The sequence below is a fragment of the Limulus polyphemus genome, unplaced genomic scaffold (assembly GCF_000517525.1).
Source record: "Limulus polyphemus unplaced genomic scaffold, Limulus_polyphemus-2.1.2 Scaffold225, whole genome shotgun sequence".
Classification (NCBI taxonomy): domain Eukaryota; kingdom Metazoa; phylum Arthropoda; class Merostomata; order Xiphosura; family Limulidae; genus Limulus; species Limulus polyphemus.
In genome coordinates, this window is record NW_013665835.1 from 274,705 (window position 1) to 298,402 (window position 23,698).

The 23,698-nt window shown below is 30.7% G+C and overlaps 1 protein-coding gene across 1 annotated transcript in view; it reads left to right on the plus strand.

Moving 5' to 3' along the window:
* LOC106478562 (transcriptional enhancer factor TEF-1-like) overlaps nt 1-23,395 on the plus strand; it is a 115,546-nt gene extending 92,151 nt beyond the window's left edge. Inside the window, exons 4-13 of the mRNA XM_013939114.2 lie at nt 2,025-2,152; nt 5,575-5,706; nt 6,789-6,829; nt 7,490-7,676; nt 9,162-9,224; nt 11,287-11,394; nt 14,877-14,935; nt 16,719-16,800; nt 18,323-18,475; nt 20,959-23,395. Of these exons, the coding sequence (XP_013794568.2) occupies nt 2,025-2,152; nt 5,575-5,706; nt 6,789-6,829; nt 7,490-7,676; nt 9,162-9,224; nt 11,287-11,394; nt 14,877-14,935; nt 16,719-16,800; nt 18,323-18,475; nt 20,959-21,072 (1,067 nt within the window). The 3' untranslated portion in view covers nt 21,073-23,395. The remainder of the gene's footprint in view (nt 1-2,024; nt 2,153-5,574; nt 5,707-6,788; nt 6,830-7,489; nt 7,677-9,161; nt 9,225-11,286; nt 11,395-14,876; nt 14,936-16,718; nt 16,801-18,322; nt 18,476-20,958) is intronic.
* Nucleotides 23,396-23,698: the final 303 nt, after the last annotated feature.

Here is a 23,698-nt window from a genome sequence, read left to right on the forward strand (position 1 = left end):
GACCATCTTATATATACCAGACTACCCCAATCTAGTCGTCTACCGATAATTCACGAAGATTCGAGAATGACGTGGTGTGATACTAAACACGTGACCTTGATGTCGTAATAATATATAGTTCGATCTGCTTGGGAAGAAACTGTTGTTTTGTTCTATTACTATAAAAACGTGCTGTTTTTAATATTTTAAGATATAAAAAGACTGGTTGGTCAGAAAAACATAAAAAAACTTATTACTTTTCTATTTGGCTAATATAAGACTTTGAACTGTCTTTTATGTGTGATCAAGAAAATTTTTAACAAGCTTCTTACTAATTTTTGTGTAATGAAAAAACTTTCAGACTTTTTTATGTATCGTTAACAAAGAGCTATTTTAACGTTCCGAGAGATGAAAGGAAATCTTGGCTCTTACGTAGCGTTAGTGAACTGAAAACCCGCCAGCCAAATGTTCAATAAGCACTTGAATATATAAAACATACCATCGCTAGCCGAGGCCTGTAATTCTGTGCAATATCAGCTCTTATTCAGCACAACGAAGTCAGTGATTACGATTAACAACCCCTTGCTAACTGATTAAGAGCTACTAATATTCGGTATAGGACTAACATAAGGAGGGAGGGGGGCGCGAATTAATTAATTTCCTATAAAAAAATTCAATGGGAACCCAGCAGTAATTAATGGGATTAATTGTAATATTGACATATTTTTGCTTAGTTTAGTTTTTTGTATATGACTCATGTTAATAAGGACCATATAACCAACAAAGACATAGACCCACAAGCAACTTTGGTGCATAAATAGTTTAGGAAATACATTTAAAAATCTGAACCCCATCATTAATTCTAGGGTTAAGCTTGATATAAAACCCAACATCTTAGCGTTTTTATACAATTGAAATAAAACTATTAAGTCATATTTGAAGTAATTTATGAATTGTGGTTTTCATGATTAGTGAATAATGTGTGGCATGTCATGAAGCTTCATGGTAGAAGCCAACTCTACATTTTTAACCATAAAGATTAAGTCGGTTCCACGCAAAATACTTGCCTGACAAACCTGTACTTTTGGTAAAAGATTGAGAAATGTGTTTTAGTTATATGTATATAATAACACCTATTAAATAAAATAAGTATTAAATAAAATCACATTTGATTAATTTAGGAGTGTCAGAACATAGAAGTATTGCAGTTTTTGGCTACTTGCCAATGTAAGCAACAAGCTTGACAAGATGTAGCAGATAAGTGAAAGGTCGCGGTAAAATAATGATTAATGTCGCTCGTTATACCTAGAATTCTCTTTACTTTAAATGCACTCGAAGGCAAGGATGACTCATAGCTGTGTCTAGTATATTACTCCTGTTTACCCTGTCATACTTATTTACTTTGAATTATCTTTGTTCTCTCCCCCGCCCCCTTGAAACGAAGGCCTGTTCTATAATAGTTGCTTGATGTAAAGAGCACCGATAAATATATGCAACGCCTGTCAATGTATAATATAGACAAAATATTTTGAATTAGTGTTAATTATTCAAGAACTCTTTATACACATTTGAACTGGTGCCTTTGATGGAAGCAATCAATCCTTTAGGCAAAGGCTGGATTAAAGTGTATTTAATATTTCAGTTGGTGTTCTATACAGTTTTTCTTGAAGTCTTATTTGTTTGAAAAGCAAAATTAATTTGCAGTTTCATACTTACTGTGATATCTTAACATAAAAGTACTCGTTGGTTTGTACCCCACAAAATAAAAAACATGACTTTGATAAACTTCAGATTATACATTTTACGTTGTATTTGAGCATACTTCCACAACATTCAGAAGCGTGAAAAGCTAAAGTTATGCTTATGTATAGTAGCGAGTACAGTCTAAGGTTTTTTCGTTTTATCGATACTTAATGTTTAACAACAATAGATTTTGAACATTTTGATTAATATATAATTCGCTTGAAGTAGTTTAATCTTGTGAAGTTGAGTATTTGCAGTATTCATTATTCACGAATATGTGTTCTTATATGTTTTTCTTGCAGGTCGAAATGAACTCATTGCAAGGTATATAAAACTCCGGACTGGCAAGACAAGAACAAGAAAGCAAGTTTCTAGTCACATTCAAGTGTTGGCCCGACGGAAATCCCGCGAAATTCAAACTAAACTGAAGGCAAGTATAGTTGTGACATCTAGTGAGATCTACATAACTTCTTCATAAAATATATAGTTAAGAAATAGATAAATACAATTTCTTATTTCTACCTGCCAGCTGGTGTCCATTATATTTTTCACATATTTCTCGGAATGTTTTATTTATAATAACTTTGGCTTCTAAGGTAAACAAATGCTGTATGTTTCGTAAAAGTTTCTTTATATTTTGTTGTATTTAAGCATGAATTAATTTATTACTGCCAGTTTGCATACTTACTTATAAATATATATATACATATTTCAATACGTAAGTGCAGATTGTATAGTAAATAATATCTGTGTATAAAGTTTATTTTTCTACCTGAATAAAATGAACTTTTTAATATATATTTTTTTTAACTGCTTAGCTCTTACAAGGAAAATCAACTCTTGGTAACTAACTTTTTCTAGGCCTGAATTGAGAGAGAGAAAACCTTTTCTAGCATAACTAACATGGGATTAGTGCACTATCAGTCTAGTCAGTGGAGCATGATGATTGTAAAATGTTTTTCAATCTTTTCCTGGTTAACTGAATGTCAGTATCTTCAGAATGCCTAACCTAAGCAAATTTATCCTAATGCAAGTGTTACTGTTAGCAAGCTTACCTTTGAGTTTCATTAACAATAACAAAAAAATTGTTCATCGTTCATAGCAAATTTTGTGTTATTTTCAAATGAGTAATCACCTATTTTATTAACATACTCATGTCACTCATTAGAAAGGCAAATATTGCAGACATGTAACTAAAACTATATTTTATGTACCAGCCTAAAAATTAAATGGCAGTAGTTTTTATGTAAAAATTATTGATTTGTTTAACATTAAAACTGACACAAAGAGCATGAAAAAATATTGTAGAAAGTAAATCCCCCCAACTTGAAAGACTTAAGATAAGTAATTAGTTTAATAGGTACCTGATAGAATTCTCCATCTGTTTATATTATGATTGTCCATAATTTTAAGAAGGGGAAATGTTATAGAAAGGAATCTAGTAATTCTAAGTAATGTTGGAATAATATGTGAAAATCAATCAAATAACATTCTTCAACATCTGAATTGAATAACCCCATTATGATTTATATAGAAGTTCTCCCCCCCCCCCATTCTTCCTATATACTTTGTAAGCTTTGAATTTATTTGAATGAAGATATTTCAAAGAAAACAGATGGGTTATATTAAAACACTTCATAAAATGTTGTTTTTCAAATTAAAATATTACAGCTTTTTGTTGAAAATGTTAATAAATAACCATATAATTAGCATATTTTGTTAAAATACGGATAGTGGCTACAAGTGACCAGTGTTCAGAACTGAAAATGTTACTTGCAGGTTTTTGTTTATTTGAAGTTAAGCACAAAGCTAAACAATGGGCTATCTGTGCTCTGCCCACCATGGGTATGAAAACCCGGTTTTTAGCGTTGTTAGTCTACAGACATACAGCTGTGCCACTGGGGGACTACTCTTAGGGTTCTGCAAGGAAATTGTTGCATGTCCTTTTACATAACTTGTAAGCTGTTGAAAACTAATGAAAACCACAAATGCAGATTTGTTTTCACAGAATGAAACTTTTTGGTGTTAACTTATTGAATTGTTTGCTAGAGTTAGTGGTTTATAATATTGATTGGTTGAAGGTTTTTGTTGGATATGTTTTTGAAGATGTGTTTATTACCTACTAGAAACACTGGAGACAAGTACATTTGTTCACAGATTAAGTTATTGAAACTCTTTTAATGACCTGAATTAAATGTAGTGATTGTTTATGAGTTTGTGGTTTGGAAGTTTTATCAGTGACATTTGTCTGTCAAATGGCTTTCTATTCAATAAGGAACATAAAATTAGGTTGTGAGGTCCTTACTATCATTACAGAAAGTATTTTGAATGCTTTTAACAACTGCAAGATATCTGTGTATATAGATAGGTAAACAAGCAGACACAAATAGATACATTCCTTCCCCAAATGCAATAAAGATATATTACAAAAGGTTCATTATTAAGAGTACACAAAACATATTTGAGTGAACCTTAGAAAATTGGTTAATACTGTTCAATTACTTGTTGAGTACTGAAAAGATTCCAAGCATAATACCCTTACTAAGACTTTGAAATATTCTCTAGTTGCATAGATAGTACATATGTCTTTGGGTTCTATACATTACTGTAACATCCACAATCATTGCAGGACTTTTTTTAACACTTTTCAATACAGATGTACAACTTAGAGAAGATTAACATCTTTGGTTTATGTTTCATGCAAGATGCAGACATCTAGAGCCATCATGTAAAATTATGTGCGAGTTTGAGCAAGAGGTTTTAAATGACATATATTTTATTTAGTCTTGATGTTTACTTTCAAGCTATTGTTATATTTTACTGTTTTCTTGGACATAACATAAAATATTTTAGATCTATGGACTTGAATTATCTTTTTTCCCGTGTATGCACTATAAATAGTAAAATAGTTGGGGGCCAAAAACCCCATAGGTAACTTAAGGTCTGCTGATGGGGCCTCCCAATAACCAAGGCTTCAAAACGGCTTTAAGTTTTTAATATAATGATGAAGTGGAAATTTAGTTTTTCATGAAACTCTCATCTGTACCATTTTAGGATATTTTACCTCAATTAATTACAAAGATTATTTTCAGACTGCAGAATTAATCATGGAACATAATAACAATATAAATATTAATATGCATGTATTGCATTCACAAGTTGGGATTTTCTGCTTTTTTAAAGAAAAAAACTTAACAAGGCAAGACCTGTGCTATAAATTGCATTGTTTTACAGTATTTACACTGTATATCAATCTGTTTGTACACTGTAATATAAATATGATTGATATGAATATATATATATATATATATATATATAGCAACAAAGCCTAAATCCTTATAGTTTGTTTTGTTCCAATTTTACACATACTTTTAGTAAAAAAAGTAAAGAAGTCTTGCAATATTTACTTAGAAAAAACAAAACAAAATAGTTTCTGTTTGGAGGGAGGGAAGAAGCTCCATCCCCCACTAAATCCACTCTTGGACCCACCAGCAATTCACAAAACTTCTTACATTTATGGCTAACAATCAGTGCTACAGTACCAATAAATCAGCATCATTTAAACCTTTGTAGTGGATTCTGATTGTACTCCACCAGTGAAAAATTCTTAAATTATTGTGAGTTAATGAGACTTATTTAACATGTGAAAATAACAAGATCAGTTCACCATGCCCTTGTTTTTCCTTCCATCCTTCCTTTGCTTTGATTGGTGATAAAGTCATAGGATTTATAACCATTGGTTGGTGCGATGGTTTTCTCTCTCCCACTCAGGACCATACTTCCAAGGAGGTGGCATTGCAGTCGATGTCATCCATGTCTTCTGCTCAGATTGTGTCTTTGTTTCACTCTCAGGATCATGCTTCTAAAGAGAAAGCCCTCCAATCACTGACATCGCTATCATCTGCCCAAATTGTTTCTGCTTCTGCCATCCAGAATAAGGCTCTTTCCCTCGTGGGTCCTCCAGTTAGTTATCCAGGAGCAGCTGTAAGTACTTTGATAATAAATATTTGTTCCATAAACCAACTACAGTTGATAACACAAAAATATTTTTTAATTTTCATTTAACTACCTATGTAAATGTTTTATAAGTATTACTTGCTGTTCCTACTCAACCTAAAAATAATAATAAGTTATTTATTTATATCACCATATTAACTAAGAATTTGTAACTTATTCAGGTAAGATAGCCAATTTAAGAAATTACAATTTTCAAAAACCTGTTCTGACTGGAACTTGCAGGATGTAGGATCTAGGGGTACTGGGGGTGTGCACCCTGGTTTGAAGTATGGGTGGTGGTCAGAAGAGTAATGTTGATTTACAGTTTGTATTTTACATTACATATTTGTTTATGATATGCAAATCTGTATGTGTGGAAACTGAGTTTTTTTTGTGTACAAATTTGTTACTTTTTGTTTGTCTTATAGTAACATTGTATGTTACTTACTGCTAGTTTTCTTTGAAAAAACATGCCATCAGCTTCTTCACAAAAAAGTTTGTTTCTAGCATTAAAGTTATAAAAGCTTGTAGTGTTGAGTAGCCTGATTTATTTTTTGAATTATTTGCTTTCAACATTTTATGGTAAGCCTGTTGTAAAAATTGTAGGCAGGACTGTGGTTAAAGCATGTATTTATTAAGATATTTTCCATCATATACAGTGGTTACAGTTTTGTTCAATGGTTTTTAGCACCCCACTGTAAAACTTGTCCTGGCATCAATGAATACCTGTAGGCATGAGATTGTAAGGTATTATTATGTTGACAGCTTGGGAGTAGTCAGAGTGTGCTGTAGGTATGGGATTGTCAGATATTTTATGTTGTCAGTTTGAGAGTAGTCAGTGAGTTGTAGGCATGAGATTGTCAGGTATTGTTGTGTTGTCAGTTTCAGATTGACAGGTTATGTTATGTTTCATATTATAAAAATTGCTTATCAAGAAGGTTAGTAGGTTTTAAACCACATTAGTAGACAGACAAAACACCACATAATAATTTAGTTTTCTTACTCATAGGAGTTTCTACAATTTTTTCATGTTAAGTTTCTTAACTTATTTTATTTATTTTGTTACATAGTTTTGGCCATCAGCAATTGGTCAACCAGGAACCTCAGAAGAGTAAGTATTCAATGAATTTTATAATATACTTAGATTAAAATTATAAAAAAAAAAGACTTCTAGCATAAGATAAACATTTGTAGTTGTATAGTATAAATAAAACTCAGAAAGTACTCTAAAAGCTTTTTATGTTATTGCAGCATTAAAATTACTTAGTCATAGCTCCCCTTCTACGTATCAATAGAAAACATACATGATTTTGATTGGAAAATGATCCTTTGGAATCTGTACTAATGAGAAGGAAATAAACTTTAAAAACGTTTGTGAGTGATATTAAAACTGAAAACAAATTATTAAACCAAATAAGCATGCAGAGGGGTTAGAACTGGGGGTGCTGTGGCTTATTGACTTATATAGCAACTGTAAGTTATATTATTATATAAATTTTCTGGGGAGCATGCTCTCCTACTAGATTGAGCTGCCTTTGTTAGCATGGGAGCTGCTTTTTGCACCTCCTTATACTTTCAATCTCTCATTGTAAAATCTGCATGTCAAGTCAAGCACCCCCATTTTGCAATTCCTTTCTATACCACTAGCATGTTTAAACACTTTTGTGAGAATGTGTAATGTATGTTTACAGTTTTATTTAGTACATGTTAAAACTACATATTTTGTCCTTTATGAATATTTTCCAAATCATACATTAAAAATATTTTGCAGTGTTAAACCATTTGCTGCTCAACCATATGGCATAGCTACCAAACCAACAATCTCAACAGGGGTTGTGGGGACAGACATGTTAACCCCAAACACTCTATCTCCATGGGAAGGCCGTTCTATTGCCACTCATAAACTTCGTTTAGTAGAATTTTCTGCTTTTATGGAACAGCAACGAGACCAAGACTCCGTAAGTACATAATACTAGCTATTATTATTATTTCCTTTGCCTAAAGACAAAGAAATCACCAAACTACTGTTTAACTGTTTCAAAGGTTGCTAATATTGGAACTAAAACATTTTAATGATAAACATATTTTGAAACATTAATTTAACTAAAGAGGATTGAGGTGCTAAGAAACTTCATAAAATTATTCTTGTTATTATAACACTTGGAAACAAATTATTTAATGAAAAACCCAGAATATTTTCAAACTTCAACAATGATTCCAGCAATATTTGTTTTCCATTTTTACTAATTATTTAAACATCATAAGATTAGTTTTATTATATTTAAATAATTGTATTTAAATTAGCATATGTAGTTAGAATATCTGAAAGTAATAAACTTGTTATTCAATAGTAAGGTTTTATGTAAGTTGTCACTGGACAAGCACAAGCAGTTCTAAAAAAAGACCAAAGTGAACACTTTGGCTTTGAAATAGACTTACTGAAAATATATTGAACTAATTATTGAGAAATGATTAAATGATTCATGTATAAATCCTGCAAATTGAAATCTATAAATTTTTATTATGATAAGTTGAATATTTTTGCCTATTTAAACTTTTTATTTGTTATGTGACATGTATCAGTGAAAGTGCTTTTGGCCATAAATGATGCTTTTAATCAGATGTCAATTATTTTGATGAAATAGTACTTTAGTTTTATATTAGTGATACTAAGTTTGTTGTGTTCATTTTGTGCTTTATTACAAAAATTTAAAATTGGTTGTATGTTTTAAATATGGTCTTTTAAATCTGCAAATGACTGAAATATTATGCTTTACAGCTACTTTAGCATGTTTGTTGAGTCAGGCATCTGCAGCTGTGTGTGTGCTGTTTGTATTTCTTGTTGTATCTTTTGCATAACTACACTAGACACACACACCGTTTTGGGGTTGCTTTCAGGAAATTTTTGTTGTGTTTTTTTGAAATTGTGATGACCTAAGCCTAGTTGGCATGATATTCTAGTACATAATATAGGTTAGACCATATTTAGATAAGTAGTTTAGTTTATAAAATGTATTTTAATTGGTAATTATCTCAGCAAATACACTCTCTCTTCTCCACATCTGTCTATTTATTGCATGGAGTTATAAAACATTTATTTTTCATTTATCACATGGGTAAATCAGTAAATTCATTGCAAGATGTATTATAATAATGTATTATTATATTAGTACATACTCTGTTGGTTATATTCTCAAAAAGTGATACAGTGTTAAAATATGTATTAAGGGACTTAGAAACATAGAAACTTATGGCACTGGCTAGTCCATGTATGTGATCTGAGAACATTATAAAACGATTTGTATTGTGAGATTTGAGTAGAAATTAAAACATCATTTACAAGAGAAAGGCAGTACTATTAAACTTGTATCATATTCAAAATTAACAAATGTCTCTTGTGTTGTAAACTGATTTTTGATATTATTTTTCTCTCTTTATTTCAGTACCATAAACATCTTTTTGTTCACATAGGAGGTTTACCAGGTTATTCTGATCCAATACTAGAAGTAAGTGTCTGTGTTTCTGAAGATTAAATTTTGATTTTGTGCTTTCAATTTGTTGCAACATGTTATTTTATCCAACATGCTTTAAGATAATTTTCTAGTATCTGACAACATGAAAAGATGTACAGGAAAATCTAAATCTGGCATTACCAAAAGCTTACATTTCACTTGCAGCAGGCCACCTCTTTTTGCAACGAGAGGTGTTTGAGGGTATCTCTGACTCGTTTGAGTCGAAGGTTGAGTCAGCCCATCTGCATATCTCCCTCTCATTCTTGGCTTCTTGTTTGTCCCATCAACCTGTTCTCCCCCCCCCCCCACTTCCAATCCCTTACTGGTTCCCAGCTACTCAGGTGTCTGTTGTTTGCCATAGATATATGGACAGGGGTTCTTTTCTCAGGACATCCAGCATCGGTGAGTATGTTCTCAGGTCAGGGCCAGACTCCTTCACTTTGCCCATGTTTCGAGGTCCTTTGCAGTAGATCCATGAGTTCTGAACATCGTCTCTGAAGGTATGGTCCTCCACTTCCATTCCTCTCCCCTTTGTCTTTCACTCCCATTTCCTTCCCTCCTCCTCAGTATCCCATTTCTTGCTAGCATCTTTTGGAGGTGGTTTGGAACATACTTAACGAGGGTGCCATTGAAAGAGGAGATCTTTCTCATCTGTTGTTGTTCCCAAAAAACATGGGGGAATGGCACCTGGTCATCAATTTGTTGTACTGAACCACTTCCTTGTCAATCCTAAGTTCATCATGGAGTCGTACTTAGCTCTTTGTTGAGTTTTCACTACAGGTTTGTGGATGATGAAGGTCGATATGTCAGATGCATCCAGACAGTATCTTCTCTTTGATCATCATGGAAGTGTGTTTCAATTTTGGGCACTTCCCAGTGGATTTGCCTTGGCTCCATATGTGTTCTGTCAAGTGGTCTGGGCTTTTGTCCACCTGCTTCTTACCAGAGGCTTTAGTGTACACCATTATATGGATGACTGGCTGTTTCTTGTCTCATCACAAGACAACTGAGTCCTGCATACTCAGTATCTTCTCCATTAAGTTGCCAGAGTGGGTTGACTTGTCAAAGTGGAAAAGTCTTTCCTCACTCCCACACAATATTTGGTTCATCTCAGTATGTTTTTAAACTCCCTCCACAGTCGGGTTCAACTTTCTCCACTTCGGTTGAGAGCTATGGAACATCTCATATGCAGCATCTCATCCTCTCCTATTCCTACTGTTTGATAGGTTCTCCCTCTTTTGGGTATATAGGCTTCTCTAAAAGTACTCATTCCTCTTGGTCAAGCCCACATGTGCCATCTTCAGTTGATTTTTATAGACCATTGGACCCTTGTTTGGGATCTCTTAGTTGCACCTCTCACCCGTACCCCTTCCTTACAGACAGATTTTGCCTGGTGGTTGGATCAGGACAATACCTTTTTATGGATGCTTCTCTTTCCGTGTTGGGGGGCATATTTCGACACTCAGGAAGTTGTAAGGACATTGGACTCTTTCCAAGTCCTCTCCCCATATCAGTCTCTTGGAATTTCTTGCTGTTCGTTGAGCTTTACTTCATTTTCTGCTGAATCATGTTAACATACGTGAGCTAAAGGTTGTGCCAACAGAGGGCAGTATAAATTGAGAAAGCTTTTTGTGAGTGGAGGTAAGTATCTATCAAAAATACATTTTCAGTTGAAGAAAATGTTAACTTTTATTGCTGTTGTATATACTCTGTTTGTATGTGCGGGTACAGCTTCAAACTCTCAAAAACTAATTTTTTCTTTGCAAATTGGTGCTGAGGTGTAACCCATATGTAGTAATCTTCTTTAGTAGTAGAATATTATTCAAATTGTAAAAGTTATTTTAGAGAAAATGATAAAATAACATTTCTTGAGAAAAACTTGTGAAGTATGAAGATGTCATAATTACATATAAGTAAATGCTTAAAGTCTTAGAAGTATATGACAGGTCAGAAGATCTGCTAGTATTTTTGGTGAACCAGGTTTTTGAAATTACCTTACTGATTTTTTTTACAATAAATTTGCTTAATTTAGTACTACTGTTGTAATTCTTTATAGGCAGTTGATATCAGACAAATTTATGACAAGTTCCCAGAGAAAAAGGGTGGTCTTAAGGAATTGTATGACAAAGGTCCTCAAAATGCTTTTTTTCTTGTAAAATTCTGGGTAAGTAGGGTTAAATATATTCCTTAAAAATCATTTAAGTCTTCTATGAATATCAAGAACAGAATCTCAAAAACTAACTGAACTTGATTGTTAATTAATTAATTTTTTCATACATTGACTTTATTATTTTGACTTGGCTGCCCAGTCAATTCACGTGTTATTTCAAGTAATTCCACTTTACATTTCATGTAAATTTTATCTTCAAAGTCAATTTTTAAAATTTCTAACTTCTTTAAAATTCTGAAGAAAAAAAAACAAATAATCTTAGTCATCCTTTGAGACAGATAACCTTCATGATGATGTAGGAGAAATTACAGCCCTATCAGTATTTGGTAAATCCTTATTATCAGTTCCATGATTTTGTATTACCTTTTTCTCTTGTTAATTTTTGAATGAGTTGCCATATTAACTTCACAGTTTTCATGCATACGGATTAAACTAGTAAATATGGTAAATATGCATATCAACAATGTTAAACTAATCCATTGAAAGAGGAACTATTAATACACATGAGTATTTGGCATTTATGATAATTCTGAAAATCTAAAATCTGTTTCTTCACGTTTAGCACTGTAATAGAACTTTAATGGTTATGAACTTTATGTGAATGATTATTCAGTCTATCGGGCTAAAGCTGGTTAACAAATGTGACTGAGCTTGAAGCAGTCCTGTAGTTCTATTTCTGAAAATTAAAATATTAGAAGTGTACTAGTTAAAATGTTAAAAAGCGACAGTGATCAACATTCTTAAATGATTGTAATTAATGAAAAGAAATTAAATTATATCAACTCATTATGCTTATACACATTTTACTGCAACTGTACATTAGCTTGTAATTGTACTAACAAAGAATTAAATATAGAACAATAGAAAATATTATGTTAATCATATTATTTAAACTGGCCTTATTGTAATAAAATTTCTTATCATACCAGTGAAAATAGTCAATCTAGTGTAATGAAAGTTTATAGACTTGCATGTATAACTAGATTTAAGTTTTAATGACTGTGTAAGTAATGTAATTGAAATTGTAATGGTCTTTAAAAGAACACACTTGAATGTGTGGAAAATAGCTCCTGGCATTAATAATCTAATCAAAAATACCTAAGGTGTGAAAAAAAAAAGGTGCAGCCAAAAAAGGATTGAGTATGCGACTAAAAGAAATGAAATCAAAATTGGCAGCCAAACTGGTAGTTACACTTATAGCATTAAGAATTTTACAGCAAATATTCATACATTAGTTAGCTAGGCCGCATATTTTATGTTACCCATCATCATGCCCCAAGTTGAACGAAAAAACACGGTCCAGCTAACTAATGAATGAATATTTGCTGTAAAATTCTTATCAACACTATAAATGTAGCTACCATTTTGGCCACCAATTTTGATTTCATTCCTTTAAGTTGCAGGCTCAATCTTTTTTTGGCCACAGCTTTTTTTCACACCTAAGGTGTTTTTGATTAGATATCATGACTTTTTGTCAATACACACCAACAAATCATGGCGAGTAAGAAAGTCAATACACACCAACAAACTATAGTAAGTAAGAAAGTGACACTCAATAGTAACCAACATTAGCTTTAGGATTGCAACCCTATTATTTGGAACAGACCTATACTTTACAGAATCAACCAGATTCCTCAAAATATATGAGAATGGTTTTTCCTTTCTAAAACAGTGTTAATAATTTCCTTTATAGGAACACAATGGAAACTAGATTAACAGTTCCTTGTCACAACTCGGTACAATTGCTTAAGCTAATATTATGTGATACTAAATACTCTTTAAGTATAAGAATTTCATATAATTTAGCAAATTTGTGTTTAAAATTGGCAATGAATAATAACCATCCACCCGTATGATTCTTTTGAAAACTTGAGCTAGAAACTGCTAATCTAGTTTGCTTGGGCTAACCAATACTTATGTATCTGCACGTGTTTTCACCTTATTGTTTTTCTGCTGTAAATCAGCCTTCTTTAACCCGAAGGACAAAAAACTAAAACCAGGTCACTTTTACTCTTAGGTGAAGCTGTAGTAAAAAGTTCAGATTTATAGCTCGCGTGACTTTTTGCATAGGTATGCATAAACATTTTGGTCAAATTTGAGCAGTTTTTGTTGAATAACTTACCACATGTGGCTTATATTTAGACCAAATTTGACACCTAATTGTAGGTTGTAAAGATCTACCAGTGTACCAAATTTGAAAAAAATATCTATGAAAGTTAAGTATGCTTTTCTATCAAATAAAGTTTTCATACTTTCAGTTCAAAGAAAAAAAATAGAAAGAAATTCAATCAAAATTGGAGATTTTATATCTTGTGTATTTCTTAATAGATTGCCTTGAAATTTGGTATGTGAAGTAAGAGTCCAGTAGAGCACATTGATTGAAAATATATGATAATTTAGATTACCACAGTTTGAGCTACATAAAGTGGAAAATTCATAACTATCACTCCTGGTAGTAGCACACAGTGTGTCCTGCAGGTTGTTTTGGCTGCAAAACACATTACATTGTGTCTTGATTATATTATTTTGTCATGAAGAATGCATTTGTGAATGTATTTATACAGATGCTAAAGTTAATTTAATGATTTTGTACTAATCAAAGTAAATAAGCTAAAAATAGGTCACATTAATGATAATTTGAAATGTTTAGTAATGAAAATAAAGACAAAAATATAAGTAATCAGTTTTAAAGGTAATTATAAGTAAGAATAGCTGTATTACAAAAGTACTTAAAATTCTAATACTTCTTTTGACCATGCTAATACACTTACTAAAATGCACCTGTTCAGTTGTACTATTTCTATTGTAATACTGCAAAAGCATTCAGCTAAGATGTTAGTATGATCATGTCATTAAAGCTACACTGAATAACCTGTTTTTCAGTATTGTTCTAATAAAAACAACTCTTCACTACTTTACTACTAAATATTTAGGTTATGAATATATAAAAAATCCATACTTTACTTAATTACCATTGAAATATAGAAATTTTATAATAGTTTATCTTGTTTTATTGAAATAATGTTTCTTCAAAATATTTTTTCTTTTTTCACTACTGTTGTCATACAATATTGTCTTTATGTAATAGATGGTAACTGAAATTCTAAATTTAAAAATCTTTGTTTTCAGAAAAAGTAGTATCTACATATTAATCAGTTAAGACTAAAGGTTTTCTTGCAACTGACAGCTACTTTTTTTTTATTTATTATTGTGAACTCAATTAGAAGTACGAAGAAGGTTCTTTGTCCTGGTGTATAAAGTGAATTTTACATAATCCATATAACTTTCAATATTATTATGTATATGAAAGACAGTATTGTTTTTATGTAAATAAAATTGATCTACAACTATTCTGCAAAACCAAAAAAATTTTGATCATTTTCCTAATATGTTTAAGTAAGTAGTATATATATATATTAAGATTTAATACAAGTAATAGTAAAAAAATAATAATTCAATGAACTCATCTCCTGTAGGCTGACCTTAACACCAGCATTCAAGACGAAGCAGGAGCTTTCTATGGAGTTACAAGCCAGTGAGTTTCTCTTAGATCTTGTTCATAGAATATAATATAATTATAATTATAAATTCAGCAAGATGTGATTTCAATCAATTTGTTTTGTTAGTTCTTTATACTGAGTGCTGTAACGGACAAAAAATTATCTGCTATGATGCAGTATGTGGACTGCGCTGATAGTAAATGGTATACAAACAAATTAGTAATTTGGGGGTTGAGATTAATAGAAATAACACTATTCCCTGCATTAGGATATAATGAAAACCCAAATCTCAATGTAAGAAATTCTAGTACCACAGTTTTGTTCACAATAATACATTACTGTTACTTAAAACATAATTTCTTGTACTAACAATCTGTTAAAGTTATATAGCTCAACAGTTAACAAAACATCTGTATGCAATTAAACTGCAAATTTGTTATAAGCTTCACTGACATTAATAAGTATTTTATTAATCCTTGTGATATTTTCATTTATTTTGTAGCTCTTGTAGACATATTAGCAACATCCATAATTATTAGAACAAAAATTACCATGGCTTATATAGGTTTGTTCAAATAAATAAATAAACTCAAGCCAGGATAACATCATAATGCAAAATAGTAATGCTATGAAATACATTGTTAACTTGCTTAGTTTTTATGAACATACACACTATAGATATATATATTTTTCTTAATACTTCCCTGAACAATTGTTAGATTTTTTAAGTGAAAACTAGAAAAATGTATGGAAGAACAATCACTCAACATTCCTACCACCACTACAACATTGTAAAAAAGAACAACATTTTTAGTTGTTACACTAAAAATATTCCTTGCCCTTGAGCCACTCAATTATGTCTGAGTGGGCATATTCTGTAAATGGTCTCCATGGAGCCAAGCAGATCAGGGGTAACTACACTGACTGACTGATTATGGCACCTTCAAAATGGGCCTTTCCCACCATCAATAACAATTAAACAATACATTTTAAACACATAATAATTTTTTATTGTAAAAATGTTTCTAAACTAACCTTTTAGTATTAAATTTTAAACATTTAAGTTTTTAGGACCACTGGCCTCTGACTTGAAAACTATTGAACAAGCCTGGATGGTTCTGCCATCTACTACAGACTAAAAGAACTTTAGATTAGTTACAAAAATACTCGAAAGAAGCATTGCTTGGTGATAAATCTCAAACAGACTTCCATAAAGACTTTAAAGATGACAAATATGAAACTGGAGTCATCGTCTAAAAGGTTTTTATTGGTCATTCTTTCAAAATGAACTTATCCATTATAGAATTTCCAATGAGCATAAGTCAGAAACTAGGGTAAAGAAGGGGGATGACTTCACTTTTATAAGTCAACCATCATGTGGTTAGTATAAAATGTGTTTTTTATGGAGAAAGAAATCAGACAAATTGTGTGCAAGTATTCTTTACTGGGTGAGGTATTAAGTTATTATGGTTTTCTAAAAATTAACTGAAAATTGGCATTCAGGATTAACACCATTTAATAAAAACCAATGTAACCTAAAGAGAAAATACTGTAATGTTTTCTTGATAACTGCAATGTAAATATTTCTTTCCTTGAAAATCATTTGTTCAGCAGGTGAATGCCAAGCTGTTGATAATGGTCTAACCATTTATCGTCCTTGAAACTCATAACAGTGGGTGTTTTTTTTTCTACTTCATCCATTTGTAAAGTTTTGGAACAGATGAAAATTGTTTTTAGTGTTGCACTGAAAGATTCTTAAAATTAGGGTTTCTAATATAAAGTTTTTTAACCTATGAACTTTATTTATTTTTCTTAAAGGTATGAGAGCAGTGAAAATATGACAATAACATGTTCCACAAAGGTTTGTTCTTTTGGAAAGCAAGTGGTTGAAAAAGTTGAGGTATGCCATTTGCAAGAAAATTTCCTATTTTTATACAAAGTTGCATCTTTTTTTTCACACATAATACTAAACAGCTTTTTTTTTTCTGTCATGAGATTTGATACATATAAGTAGATGGTTTGTTAATCTTTGTATTATGAAGAGAAGAAGTAGAGCAAGCATCTAATAAATTAAATTATCAAACATTGTTTGACTAAGAAAGGCTTAACTGTGAAAAAATCTGATGTGACTACAGCAACATCATATAAGATTTAATTTTGGGGGGCAATTCTTAGGAAGGTCCAAATGCTCTTGGATTTTTCTAAAGTGAAAATGCAATAATACATGGCCTTGTAGTTTTACAGTAAAAGTGTAAAACTGGTACTTTGTCAGGTTCTTCTAATCTTCTTGGGAGAGGAGAGGCTATTGCCCTTTTATACCCATAAACACAGTTGTTGTTCCTACATGGCTCTACTACACATCTATGGAATTCTCAGTATTGCACAGTTTATGAACATTGAAATTGCACAATATTAGACATCATCAGTTACTTGAGTGAGCATTATTTCTGAATATTTTTCTGTACTTGTATTTTGTGTAATGGGCTGGGCATGGCCATGTGGTTAGCATTGTGCATCTAAACATCCATGGCTCTCATCCTAATGCTACAAAATTGCATTCTACACTTTGATGTTGTTGATTCATTATAAAAGTTGTGATCACATCCTACTCTTTAAATAAAGTAGCCCAAGTCATGTGTGTTGTTGACTAACTACTTTCCTGTTAGTCTATAAGCTCAAAATTAGTATAGCTAATGCAGATTGTCTTTTGTTTAATTTTAATCAAATATATGAAACAAATAAATAAACAAATTTTGTGCAAGTTGTTAATTTTTAATGTATTGACAAAACTCATAAAGAATTGTTAAAAATACCAAATCTGTATTGTCTACATAAACATGAAAATTTCATATTAGTTATTGTGTTTAGTGTTTAGAATGAGGAATATTATATCATTAGATCCTAAATTTATGTTTATTAGTCAATTTGATTTAGGACATATTTAAGAAATATTTTGAGATCAATCTTAACCTGATAAGTGCAATAACTTCATAAATTTGTGAGATTTGTTGTCATCATCAAAATTTATGGTAGATTATTTGGAAGTATATAAAGTTGTTGTTTTTTTGTATAAAGTTTGTTAATTTACTGATGAAATGTAAAGTGTCCATGTTTTGTTTTGTTTGTTTGTTTTCAAAGTTTGACAAATGAATATTGATGCAGAAGAAATTAACAGGATATTAAATATGTTTGTATACTTCATGTATAATATACAAAGTTAATGGTTTTGTGAAAGTTTATTAAGTAGAAACTACTTATTTCATCAGTTATTCATGCTTGATAGCAATTGTGCAAGTTTCATTTAAAATTCTACCAGTCTTTTGATAATTAAGAGTTTACCTTTGTAATCTGCATTAAGTATAGTGTGTATGTTTCGTTACCTGTTTATAATGTATAATGAAATTATTTTCCTTCTGGAACAGACTGAATATGCTAGGTTTGAGAATGGACGTTTTGTGTATAGAATACAAAGGTCACCAATGTGTGAATACATGATCAATTTCATTCATAAACTGAAACATCTTCCAGAGAAGTATATGATGAACAGTGTTCTAGAGAATTTCACAATCCTTCAGGTAAGAACATACTTTTGGTGTGAATGTGCTTTATAATCACTATGAGAAAAACCTATACACTGGATAGGTGAAGTGAAGAAAAAGTGTCATTGGCTACTATTCAGTTCTTCACATTATATAGCTGCACAATAGCTCCATACAGTAAACAAACTTAGTGTTCCGAAAATTGTTTAATTTTTGAGATTAACCAATTTGTGGAGTAGTTTCAGGTAAGAACACACATATTTTAACATCCTATTAAAAGTATTAAAGTATCTTTTAAAAAAATCCATCTGTAAAAACAGTTATTAATTTTGCAGTCACAACAGTTTATCTCATCTCTGTTCTTTGGTTTAGAACATTGATATAAAACTTATTTTGATGGTTTATTCAGTAAAAGTACTTACAGATACCTAAAAAAAGTAATAATTCTTATTAAGCAGTATTAACACTACAACCTTATTGCTTATGTTAAGTAATTCTAAACTTTGGTAGCTGAAAGTTTAACTTTCAAGGCTGCTATTATATTATGTTGATCTGTTAGTTAAATGTCTTCAGTTATACAGTTTCCACATACCTCCCAAAATATGGCAGTTTTTATTGTCTCTATTATCTTATTAACAGTGCAGTGTGGTTGATATATGTTTTAAACTTCTTTTAAAAGAAAAAATATCAGTTCTATCATTTCTGTTGTCTCTTTTCTTCTGTCTTTTGGTAGTATTCAAACTTAGCTAAAATATTGATTTAATTTACTAATTCAGTATTTTTTGTTGCCTCAGCTTTTTTTTTGGTAGTTGGATAGGTACCAAACTGGATGAGAAATATTCAAGAAATGTAGTCACTCTTTCCATGTTTCTTAAAAAACAGCAATTTATTTCTTATTCTTTTATTAGTTTTAAGTCTGACTTAATGAAGAAACTAGCTTTTATATGACATATTATAACATAATCTTCTGTACTTTCACTCATTATTTTTTACATCAAAATATTTAATTTGAACACTAAATTATTTATTATTAATATTATTTATTTATTCATTTGTTCCAAGTAATTGTGCTTATTCAGAACTAGTGAACCAGTAAGCTAGTATTTTTGACCCTGGAGTGGGTCAAGTGTCAATGGGAGATGACAACAATAGTAGCTGAAAAGTTTTTTGGTGTACAAAACTTGAAGATAGCTTTTATCTGCGGAAACATCTGTTAGCTGAGTTCTAGCACAGATCTTAAGATATAACGTTGATAAACGGAAACATCGGTACATGTAGATCTTGAAAGTCGAGTTGTTCAAAACAATAGTAATTATAAGAACTTATGACAAACATAATTTTGATGTGTAATGACTTAAATAAAATGATAAAAATTACAGTTCACCAATGTAATCCAGTTCATGCTAAAACATTTGGCATGAACCGGATTACGTTGGTGAACTGTAATTTGTTGTTCAAGCAATTGATAATATAAATATCACCTAAACCACTACAATGTCATGTCTTAGCCAGCCTGATGAGGCATGTGACTGGGTGAAAGGTCTCATTGTGACACCAGATATAGTGTGGTTGACACATTATTACATTCTACTTTACTAAGTTCTTATAATTATACACAACTATATGTATTCATATGTATAGCAAGAACAAGGTGCTTGTATCTAATCAAATTTCATATTACTTAAATGACAGTTGTCAAACTAAATAATCATGTATCATTATTTTTTAACTATTTTAAACTTTGTTTTAACAATTAACAAAGAATGCACCATGCATAATATAAGTCTTAACTACATGTACTTTTGGTAAATATCACAACCTAAAAATGTCATCTTTCTTCAAATTAGTAAAAATGTTTGAAATCAGGTCCTAGTTTATTGATGTTAGTGTAGTAGCTTAAAGGTCTCTGAAAACACAAAGTTAATTTAAAATACCTGAAAAACTTTTTAAGCTTCATATATATTTTTACAATAATTATAGTCTAAAGAAGTGTGAGCACACATTGCTTGCAGATGAAGTTATTTCTTATGAAGTAAGTTATTTTCCAGATGTATTACTTTGTGATTAAAATTAATAAAGATATCTTTATAAAAAAGTAAGCATGACCAGAGTTCAGTTAATTGAGCTTTTTTAATATTATTGATGTTAATTGTAGTTTATTTTAAGCAAATATTAGATCGTATTTAATTTCAAACTTGTTAATTATGAATAATAATTAAAATTTGAACAAGCTACTTATCCCAATTGTGCTTATATGTTTTAATTTTGCTTTTATTAAAGATCCATTTTATATAATTAACAATTAATTGTTGTACTTCATGGTGTATATTTTGTTATCATTAACTACAAATTCACTCTATTACAGAATTCACCATTTCCTAATATCAAAGTTATTTCATGCATTTATTCTTAATTTAAAATGGGTAATATTACTTTATATTTTTTCCTGAAACTTGATTTGGAAGCATTAAGAGAAATTGTTTTAGTAATAAAAGTTTTTATTGTTGCAATGCTAACAGGTGGTGACTAATAGAGAAACACAAGAAACTCTACTGTGTATTGCTTATGTTTTTGAAGTGTCCACAAGTGAACATGGTGCTCAGCATCACATATATCGACTAGTGAAAGACTGAGAGTTGACTTGGAGCACTGCACCATTCTGTCCATCATCCCATCAAGTGTCATTCATGTTCATCTTAATATCCTAACAGTGCCTATGCTTGTGAGGTGGCTGTGGTTTTGCCTTGTATAGTTGTTGTCATTAGATGAAACGTGTCCACTTGAGGTAGAATTATTTTTACATATTCAGCATAGAAATGTCAATTCATTAGTGTGAGTCTTAAGTCTTCTTCTGGTTCCATAAGGCAAATAGCTAAAGCAGCTAGATTGGTGATTGTTTGTACTAAGGCAAAACAGGAGAAGTTGCATGTTTTAGAGCACAAACTATATGTTTTAGGTTTAAATGAAATACGAGAAAATGACACCTCACCCATTCATGTGTGATTGCATTAACTTTATTCCTCTGTTGAGGTTTGTATATTCTCCTGATTATCATATTTTATACCATAATGTTATAGATTTGATTTTTCCTTGTTATGTTTCTCTTTTTGAAGATAGATTTAGAGTAAAGTTTGCAGAGTTTTGCTCTTCTTAAAATATTTACAGTAAACTTTGATTTATTATTTGGAAGAGAAGTAACTGATCCCAATAATCTTGTTACAATACAATCTTGAGCCACCCACTTAGGTCATTCACCACCTGGCTTTTCTACTTCTATACTACTGTGTAATGTGTAATTATGGTTCTATTCTTTTAGTAAACAAGGTATGTGTCATAAAAGAATACTGTCATGTGATTTGCCATCTGTTTTCTTGTAAATTTATGTTAATTATCCTGATTGAAATATGAGCTAATTATTTCTTCACCTATATAGGTTTGATTGAATTTAGTGAATGTTTATAAATCAGGTATTGTAAATTTTAATCAAAGTTATTCAAACTTGACATTGTTTTTTGATTACTATATACTAATGATGATGAAGTGTGAACTTTATAGTTACCTAAACGTTGAGAAACATTAGGAATCCTTACTTAAATGGACAGTGCAAACTTCGAATATATCTAAAAAAATCTGTTACTGTTGATGAGCATGGTCTTCTGTTGCAGATGAAACTTTTATCTTTTACATGCTATGTGGTGAAGTATAATATTTTTTTAATGTGCCATGCTCTTTATTTTAGCTCATGCCGTACAGTCTTGTTCTTTTCTTCCTTGTAAGAAAGTAAATCAAGTTAAACAATTTTTGTCACAACATTTTACATGTCTTTTGTGTAATATTTGTGTTGCTAATTTGTCTTGCATTTTTGTAGGTTAAAATGACAGTAGAGCCTAAAATCAAAGATATTTGTATAGGCATGTTTTCTTTATGTTTCTGATTTCGTGCACATGTCTCCACCATGTAAAATATTTAAACCATAGAAATAAATCATCTGTCAAAGAATTAAATTTCTGTAGCATAAAAGTTTTCATTCTTTTGAATATTGTTTACCTTCTGCATTGTTCTAAAAAACAGCTTTTATTCTGTCGATGTATTAGTTTAGCAAATTGTATATAAAGTGTTTGTTTTATTTTGGCCAAAAGGTTGAACCAGCCACTGTCTTTTATATAAACAGTAATACAAAGATACTAGTTGTACTATATTCATTAGTTGTCAGTATCTAGATAATATTTAGAGATGTTGAACACAAAAATTGCATTAAACAGTTAGTTTCATCCATATTAAAGCATTTACAGATGTATATATAAAGGTAATTAATGAACAAAATAAAGTTGGTAACTACCATTAGAACTATTGGAAGCAGTGTAATGCTAACTTGACTTGGACTAATTAAAAAGCAAATGTAAATTTTATAACCTCTATTAAATGATAACATACTCTAAGCTAATCTTATTAATACGATTATCTAGAGCTGTATAAATATTTTTATCAAGCCCTTAGCTACATCATTTTACGCCCATTTGTTGATTCTTTTTTCAATAGAAACTTTAATTAAAGAGCTTGGAGTAAATAATTGAAAGTAGTGTTGTTGTTGTTGTTTGTTGTCTGAATACCTGTGGTGTAGCTGGCTTTCTTTATTGTAAAAAAATACCTTGAAAATGTCATTAACAATTATCAGTTTAGCTCTGATTTAAATTAAAATATTTGTGATTATTTTTTAGTTTCTCAATGAAATAGCTCAGAGCAATTTTTTGCAGCATTTCTCTGATCAGTTTACTTAAATTTTTTAGCTGTCAGTTATATCTTTATACTAGAAATTTGAGACATATTTTTATTATGGAATAAAATTTTTTTAATGGTTTGTACAAGTACTCGTGATGAAGTAATGTGTTTGACTAAACTGAAGTAACTATTAAAACAGATAGAAAACTGTTTATTTCAATTGCAGTGTGTTGATTGAAAAAAATATAATAACAGATAGAAAACTGTTTATTTCAATTGCAGTGTGTTAATTGAAAAAAATATAATAATACAATGTTTCATTGAATATAGATACAAGTAAATTTTTCATTAAGATGTGTAATTGAAATGAAACAAAAATTAAACTGTTTCACCTAAACAGAGCCCTATGGTATAGATTCATAACAAAGCAATGTATTGAAACTAATTACTTCACCTGCATGTTAACAATCCAAATTTTTATTCTAATGATAATAAAATAAGTCCGTTCAAATCAAGCATTTTCGTGAGGTAAAATACCAA